We start from the raw sequence: 9,058 nt of genomic DNA on the forward strand, positions 1-9,058 counted from the left end.
TAAACAAAGCTCAGACTTTCAGGGAGGCAAGGAATTTCTTCATTTGTGCTTTGCTCACTGTTCAGATCATCGTCAGCACTGAATTCTGGGCTCCTAACGCTGTCATTAATGGGAGGAAGGCTGGGGTTTGGTCTGATTTTTAATCAGATACAGGTCCAACTTTCGCTTAATCTCTGCCTATCTATCCTTTTCCTTTAACCCTTCTCTCCCCCTCCAAGAGATCTCTCAAAAAGCCTTGCCCCTCTAAAAAGTCAACCCCAGCAAAAGCCCTCTAGCTGCCTTCTAGCTTCTCAACAACTAAATCAAGCAACCCAGCATCACTCACAGCTATTTGTTACAGCACAAAGTTTGTGGGAAGCCTACTGTAGAACAAAACATACTTTTGTGCTTTAATTATTATCTATTTAAATGGTAAGTTGTCATTCCAGATTTTCTCCAAAAATTTCCTTTCTCAGGCACCAATTTAGAAGTTTTAGGTATTAATTATTGACCTCTTGTGCAAGGCAGCTATGCTTTAATTGTTATGTAAAACAACAACGAACAAAACAGAGACCAACGCAATGCAAACCTTTCCATCCACACACAGATATAAGATCGGTATGAGAAACCAGCTGGAAACAAAAAGAAAGCACCGTTCCCACACCTTATTACACTAAACTGCCCCAACCGAACCTTAACATTCATCCTATTGTTCGCTTAATTGCTAGCAAGTTTCAACCACTGTTCATTTGGTCTGCTATTCTTCTTTCATCAATATTTTTCCAGCAGATTAATGGGATTTTCCTCCATATTTTGCCTGAAACAGCAGGACATAGTAGTTTAATGAGAAAAAAAAAAGGAGCGTGGCACTAACGTTTCTGCTTACAGTGTGTCTGGTTTAATAACACCTCTGCAAATGTAAGGCTTTGCATGCCGGTGTTTCATTCAGGCTACCCGTCACTCTCACAGACTGGGACTTTTCTGTCACCGTCCCAAGACTTCTTTCAGGCAGGATTATCTTTCTTGCTGTATCTTTATTTCTGTCATTCATTCACTGCAGAAAGTAAGACGGAATCTTTTTCACACTGAAAAACAAAGTAATTGTGCTAGGATTTATCAAACACTTAAGAAACTAAGAAGCTCGAGACTACTGGTGGGGAATACAATCCTAATGTAGCAAATTACTGCCACATTTTGTTTCCAAAATTACACCGCTGGGAGTTCCTATCTAATCTTCCAAATTAAACTATTTTCTCTTAATTCTTGTTTAGAAGAGCTTAAATATATCAAAAACAAAAAGCTACTGCTTTAAAGTGCTTATGGAAATAAGAAGGAACACACCACAGCAGTTAATTGCTAGGAAAATGGATCGCTTAGCAGTAGTCACATACATTCGCAAAGAAAAAATCCTTCCATTTCACTGTGTAATATCTTTCTGCAAGTCTTTTCCTCAAAAATATATTCTCAACCATTTTCAACAACGCTTCAACAGATTGAACACCACATTTTTGTAAGAACGAAAATGTTACAAATTAAAACCCCTACATCTCACTCCAGAAAACACAACTCTTTCGCTGCTGGAATGATCTTTTAGAAAGGCAATGGGTTAGTGAGAGCCCCCTGACCCACCTCTGAAGTTTCATCTAACACCATTGGACAAGTCCAGTCAATTTTGCACCTTAAGGTACCACAGTGACTCGTCTGTGTTTCAGTAACAGCTCCACTGTGTAGAGCACTGAACTTCAACAAAAGCAAGGACATGATTATATCTGCAGTTATTTTCTTCTTTCTTTTTATTTTCTTTTTTCTTTATAAAACAGAAAAATCAAAGAGCAGCTGCAAAAGAGTGGTACCTACATGAATTACAGGTACCGTATGAAACTAACTCAGGCTCTGTACAATAAAAATCCACAAACAGCACTGCTGTATTCGGTAACAGCTCTGTAGTGACCCTCACTGGTGATAAAATCCAGAGCTCCGAAAACAAGAAAACGAGCACCTGCATCCGTATTTCTAAACTTTCATCAAGTGGGGATTACAAGAACAAGGGCCATTACATATGCGCCTAGAGGAAAACTTACTTTTGATTCTGTTTGAGAACTTGCAAGTACACTAATAGCAATTTACTAAAAACAAATAAAACCTAATTTGTGCATCTTCCCAGATGGGAATTAAAAATTTAAGTTCAATCAGAATGCACTCCTGATTTGAAAAGATTTCATGTAAACAAGCGTTAAACTTAGTGCGCTTATTATCTGTTTAATGCTTTCCCTCCTGGTACTGCCTCTGAAGCCTCATTTCCTGAGGCTGAGAGTACTGAAGAGTTCCAACCTATTTCTACACCCTGACTGCTTTGTGGGGTAGCAAATATGTTGTATCCAAATTAACTGCAGTGAGAATTAATCGCTGTGTCCAATTTGGATCTCTTTATATTTTAAACATCTGCCTTCAGTTTGCTATATACAACATAGTGATTTTTCTTAATATACGATACTGAAATCAGTAGTAAGTAAGGACAAAGTTCAGTGACAAACAGAAAACAAAATGAATCATCCCGTGTGCTTCACCTGCTATCAAAAATGTCGACAGACAAGGGGGAATTTACCCAAGTTACTTCCCCTATTGAGCAGCATTTTAAGAACACCACGGTGTGAATGTTAAAGCATGCTCATTATTTGTCTAATCGCACAGGTCAGGGCTAAGCCCAGAAGCTCTGAATAAGACACAGCTGTATGAAAAACAGCCTTTTAGACCCCCAAGACTCTGAGCTTTCTAAAATTAGATTTTAAAATTAAGATTTCTGAACCTACTTTTAACTACTTTTACAGCTAAACACTCCAGAGCAAGCTAAAGGCACCAGCAGGAATTGCATCGCGATTAATGAAGACTTATGCTGATCTAACGATACCCGACATACAGTGAGGCGAGGTTTGTAACAGGCATTTCCCTGTTCAATCCCTTTTGATTCCAGCGAGGAGCTCCCAGTCTTGCCTGCCTTTCCAAGATTACCTGCAGAAGTTGGGCAGGCATTTTGCTCCACATGCAAACACCGCATTTTTCAAAGCCGTGCCAAGAGCTGTCATTACTCCAAAGGCACAGTAAGTCATCTTTAGCGACTTTAAGTATTAATAAAGACCAGCCCAGATAAAATGATGCATTTATAACTGTAGTTACATCAAATTCTAAGGTTGTAATCAATGAATCAAAGATGAAACTGCACTCCCAAATATAGTACAGACTGAAAAGAGAGGCTAATTGGAACCTTCTTACTGTACACCAAAACAGACACTATTTGAAACCAGGTACTGTAAGCATATTTACCATATTGATCTTTTGGTAGCTGTGTTCACAAGAAATTAATTTTATGCTAGATTGAGAGGTTACAAGAAGTTTCCTGCCTGCACAGGCAAAATATTATTGCAGCAATTCAGGTTGTCAGTAAAAGCTTAAACAAATTTGCTGATAATCCTGTTAATGACCTAGGTCAAGTGTTAACTGTTGTGGGTTATAAAACAGTGAAATTAAGGTTGCTGGTACCCTCAGGCAGGCACTATAGTTACAAAAGAGATGGAGGAAAAATTATTAAATGACATAATTTTATAGCTCATCCGATTTCTTGATATCTTCGGAATTATTCAGAAAGAAATTGCATCCTTTTAAGTAAAAACCCACAGCCCTCCCAAAGCGGAAAACATCCAACAGAATGGAAGAGCGGAACGTGGTTTATATGCGCCTACAGGGCTCAGTTTGCAACTTCAAACTGGAAAAGTTAGATGTTAAATCTTCCTGACGTTTTCCTGCCTCGCAGAAAATGGCACGCACCTAACCACTGCACACAGATAAACCTAAACTTTAGAGAAGCTTCTTGAGCTCCTGTGATTACGTAGGTAAAACGCATGCAGCTTCGTGACGAGCACCGAAGGGAGTTAAAAACAAAATCAGTGGAAAACGTTCCGTTTTGTCAAGAAAAAACTCCAAATAAAACATCTCTGGGATGAAGCAAATGAACAAAAACTCAAGCACTCCAAGAAAAAGGGGGAAAAAAACCACCCCAACAACTTGCCTTCAGCCTTTCTTTCATCCTTTCCTCCCTTCATCCTACCCATTCCCATTGCGCTATCAGTCCTAACTGAGGCAGTCATCAGCTTTAACATTAATTCTAAATGTTATCCGAAGTTGAAATTAAAAAATATAAATAATCCCTTCAAGTTATATAAATGCAGGAAAAATCACTGGTAGCTCTGAACATACTCTTGTAACGTGCATACGGCAACATTCATGGCTCCCAGAAGTTAGCCAAAGCTATATAAACAGATCAAAAATCAGTTCCATCCATTGCTAAAACAGTCATTTGAGGAGAATTTCAACAGTAGCTCTAATACAAAGCGTAGGGGAAAAAAGTGTATGTTTCTATCTATATGCCTGTATTATCAATCTCTGTCCAAAGCATATCTTTTTCCTTTGCAGTGGTGGAATAAGAAAACTTTTCTAGCTACCCCACAGAAGCGAAGAAACATCTCTCTCCAGTTTTGGGAGGAAATCTGTGGTAATGACAGCAGGGAAGTAAGCGAAGTGGTGAGGAAAAGATGATTTCAAAGTGGAAAGCACGATGTTGTGACACGATTTAAAGCTGCACGCTAACGCTTCACCTTCAAATTCGTGTGGCAGCAAATTATAATTCAGATTTCTAAACTCACAGGATCAGCCTAAATGTGCTGTAAAGTGGTAAAAGAATTACTGAGCCTTCCTAAGTGTGTGTGTGGGGGGGAGAGGAGAAGTCCTTAAAAGTTGGTCTCATTGTTAAAAGAAACTGTCAGTGTTCTTTGTTTTGTAAAGAACAGCAAAATACATACTGCAAAAAGGAAGCATGCAAGAGCGGGTTAGTGTCCCATAACTGCATTTATGCTGTCGTTTTCACATTTGAAAACGGTGCCCGTATCGCACAAGTTCTTGAAACTGAAAAGAGAGAACAGATGCAGTACCAGCTCAACGCTGCCTCGGACAAGTATGTATGCTTCGTGCACATTCTGCATGATGATTTTCTTCCTCCTTTCTCAACTCTCGCTCTCAGGCATTTTAAACAAAGAAACAGAAAAGTGGGTTCTGTGGCAAACTGGAATGCTCCGGTATCTTTTTGGCATAATTAATCTCAGTTTACACACTGTGCCTGGCTACCACTTCCATGGAGGCAGAGCTGTTCCACTGACTGACAACTACATACATTCCCCAAAAGCTTTTAGTACTAAGATAAGAATAACCCCTACTAACACTCCTGTTTTCATTTCTGGAAGTCATTTCTGAAACAGGGCAATATTTACAAAACAGCATCTATCTAGAGGCTTCAAAGTGACTGACAATTAAAAGCACATTCTTTAAACAGCCTATAAAGCACTGTCCACGCAAAACAAATTTACACAAAACATACAGACAGATAATATATTTTTTTTTTCTGGTAGGATGGCACCATAGCTTCCTTCCTAGCAATAAAACCAACTGATTTCAGAGTACCCAGGGTTTGTAAAGTTTGAATCTTCCCTTATTTGTTTTGCACTACACTCCTTTCTCCTTCCAGAAATCATTTAAAGTCGTTATCTCACAGCCTTATCCCACAAGCCCCGAGACTATCAATAAGCATGTCAGCATTATTTATAGAGGAGAAATGATTGCTCCGACGGCTTTGATATCTACTTCTCTGCACAAACACTACCGCTCAAGCAGGTGCAAGTTTTACATGGTGGTTTGACATGAGAAGTTCTTCACAACCTTTGGCCTCTAGATTTTATCCCTAAAGACGATTACACTGGACATCCTGGCCATGCTGACTGCCTCCACTGCTCAAATGAGCAAAAGCTGTATTTTTTATTTTATTAAGAAGGAAAAGGCAGTTTTATCTTATTTTTAAAGTATTTCAATTACTTTTCTAAAGCCTCTGGTGGTCAACATTTTTTCCTGACACCTAACATGTCATCTTCAAAATTACCATAGCAAAGGAGCACCAATCACTCCCGCTTTGTTTTGAACATTTACACACATTCACATACACACACACATCATTTTAACACGTTAAAAAAGCCGGAATCGGAACCACTACGGACCCAAACAGGAGTTTTACAGGGGAGCAAGGGTATTTCTTGGATTAATTAAAAGTTTTGAAACACAGGACGACTGATGAAACCGCTCGCACATCCGAGCGGGCTAACGGCGCGGTGACCGCTGCAAGGAGGGAGTCGGGAGATGCCCATTAGCTTTTACAGCTTACTTCTGTTAATCACCAAGCCAATCCGGCTCCTACCGCTGCCACCTAACAGCGGTCCGCTCGCTATTCGAGGCCAGCGGAGAGGCGGCTCCTCCTCGCCCTGCAGGGCCAGCCCCGGGGCCGCCGGGCACCTGCCAAGGGCTGGCGGGGGGCAGCGGTCGCTCCAGGGCCCCGAAGCCCCCCCTGCCCTTCCCCGCGCATCGCCCCGCCGCGGGCAAAGGCACGGAGCCGGCTCGGGCTGTCCTGCGGCCCCTTCCCAAGCCAACTTTCCTCGGGGGTGGCCAGGGCGACCGCTTCACCCTCCCTTCCACTCCACCGCCGCCGCTTCCCCTCCTGGCACCGGGCGGCGGCCGCCCTTGCGCGGCTGTGAGCGGGGCCGCGGCCGCGCAGCTAGAGAGCAAAGGCGGCTCCGGGGAGAGAAGGCTGCGGTCCCGGGGCGAAAGGCCGCTGCCGCCAGGGTCCACAGGAATGGGAGAGGGGAAAAATAAAGGAACAAGGAAAAAAAGAAAATAAAAATGAAATTAAACAAAATCAAATAATAAAATAAAATAAAATAAAATAAAATAAAATAAAATAAAATAAAATAAAATAAAATAAAATAAAATAAAATGGAAAAATAAATAGGAAAGGGAGGAAAATAGAGCGCGAAGTGCTCCCCTCCCCGCCCATCCGCCCGCCCGCCCGCCCGCCCGCCCGCGCCGGCGGGACCCGGCCTGGTCGCGGCTCACCTTCGTTGCCGGGGCGGGCGCTCAGACGCCCGGCGGTGGCAGCGGCGGCGGCGGCGCCGAGGGCAGCGCAGAGCAGCAGCAGCGGCGGCGGCAGCAGCAGCGGCAGGCGGCGGCGGTCCATGTCGGCGGGGCAGCGCGCAGGCAGAGCCGCATGTCTCCGCGCCGCATGCCACCGCTCCGCGCCCGCTCCGCGCCGCCGGGACTGGGACTGGGACCGGGACCGGGACCATGCCCCGCGCCCGCCTTCGCGCTGCGCCCGGGAGGGGCCACCCCCGCCCGGCCCCGCCGCCGCCGCCGCCGCGCCGCCCCGGGCCCTAGCGCCGCCCCGCCCACCTGCCCGCCCGCGGGGAGCAGAGCGGGGGGGCGCTCCCGAGCGGGCCCTCCGCGGGACTTGCGCGCTCGGAGGTCGCCGCCGCCCGGGTACCGGGACCCCTCGGCGCGCCCCGAGGGGCGGGTGCCGCATCCCGGACCGGGGGCAAAGCGCAGAGCCTGCCCCGAGCCCGGAGAGATGCCCGGTCACATGCGTCACGTAGCAGGGTCTCTGCGGTCCGGGATGACTGAAGTCACACAACTCGGAAGCCTCGGTTGGGTGTTTCAGTCAGCTACAATCCGATCGTGTCCAATTACCGGTCTTTCCTAGGCTGAAATGCAGCTGCAAAGTAGCGGTAAAGCCGTCAGAGTTTCTGAGTGCAGCCATAGCAGGCTGGCTAGAGAAATGCCAGTTACATCACTCATCCCTTTGCTGCCCACAGTGACTCTAGCCTGCTTCAGGCGGGACCAGAACGCTAACCCCACATAACAGACTGACTTCCACATCACCAAAGCAAACTGGAGCCGTGGCAGTACTAGCGGCTTCCCCCCAGACGCTGCTAACTGTAGGGATGTGCAGCTTTACTCTAGAAGTTACTATGTAATGTGTGTTTTAGAAACACTGCCTGCATGAGGGCACCTCGCCTCCACCTTTAGCCCATCACAGGCCCTAGAGTACCTGTCAGAGCAGAGGGCAGAGCAGCAGGCATGCAGTACCGCTATTCCACCACTCCCAAGGGGAATCACTGTAGAGCAGCACTTCCCAAGCTTCTCCTTCTGTGTATCGTTTCTTCAGAATATGGACATCTTCCCTCCCAAGTGACTCATCTCAGGTCTCCAGAGCCACCCAGTGCGGTTCTGTGGAAATGGGGAAACATGTGAATAATACTGAGGTCAAATAAATACTTCAAACCAAAGTTATGCATCCACGCAGGACAAGGTATTGCTCTGAATGAGTATGCTGTCTGCACAGCCAGCAAGACACAGGCTGCGAGGAAAGGGGCTTTCAGCAGCAGCAGTGCAACTGCAGTGCAGGAATAACATCAAAAATCTTTGATACCGCATGAAACTGAAATCCCACATTTCACAAGCCAGTCAGTTAAACACCCGAACAACCTTCCTCTTGATGGGTATAAAAGAATTGCCCTATGTGTCCTCAGCGCACCACTGTCAGCAGGACAGCTAAGAAGCGCTGCCTGCAGCATATGAGCTCCAAGTTTATCAGCAGCAATGCTGCCTGGGGGGCAGCTATGCAACATGGTACTGCCAATTCGCTTTGCAATGGTGCAGCTTTCCTGCTGCCTAGCAGAAGAAGAGGAGGTGCTGGGCTGGTTGCAAGTCAGGGCCTGTGCCAACATCTCCCCTGCACAATACTGGCATACCCCTAACTATCCAGTTTAGCTCTGCCAGGTTAACATCGTGCTAAAGGGGCTGGAAGTGTGCCTAAGCTAAACCAAAGGAGGGATAAGGCCATGAGAAGTCAGTCCTAGTCAGGTACTTGTTTCAAGGAGCTGCAGTTGAGGACAAGTGCATTACTGTCCTTCTCCTTTCCTTCTCATCAACTCTATAATCAACTCTGTTGTTTCACATCTTCAACCCTTCCTTTCACTTACACTTGTATTTAGCATCTACCCTATCTGTTTCCTCTCTGGCCAGACTTCCAGTAGGAGACAGAGAGATGCCCAGGGGCAGAGGCCATACGATTAATGGTGTATGGCTCAGAGAAGAGGATTTCCTGTCCTCCTTTGTCTTTCTGAAGGCTCATTTCATTATACCTTCGTATTTA

The 9,058-nt window shown here is 45.4% G+C and overlaps 1 protein-coding gene across 2 annotated transcripts in view; it reads right to left on the minus strand.

Annotated features, from left to right (window-relative positions):
• EPHA3 (EPH receptor A3) overlaps nucleotides 1–7,441 on the minus strand; it is a 216,701-nt gene extending 209,260 nt beyond the window's left edge. For both annotated transcript variants that reach the window (XM_061454341.1, XM_061454339.1), the window contains exon 1: nucleotides 6,964–7,441. In XM_061454341.1, coding sequence (XP_061310325.1) covers nucleotides 6,964–7,426 — 463 coding nt within the window. In that variant the 5' untranslated portion in view covers nucleotides 7,427–7,441. The remainder of the gene's footprint in view (nucleotides 1–6,963) is intronic.
• Nucleotides 7,442–9,058: the final 1,617 nt, after the last annotated feature.

Source organism: Pezoporus flaviventris, unplaced genomic scaffold (genome assembly GCF_033815535.1).
Source record: "Pezoporus flaviventris isolate CSIRO_AGI_PZ_B2104156 unplaced genomic scaffold, CSIRO_AGI_Pfla_v1 ptg000015l, whole genome shotgun sequence".
Lineage (NCBI taxonomy): Eukaryota > Metazoa > Chordata > Aves > Psittaciformes > Psittacidae > Pezoporus > Pezoporus flaviventris.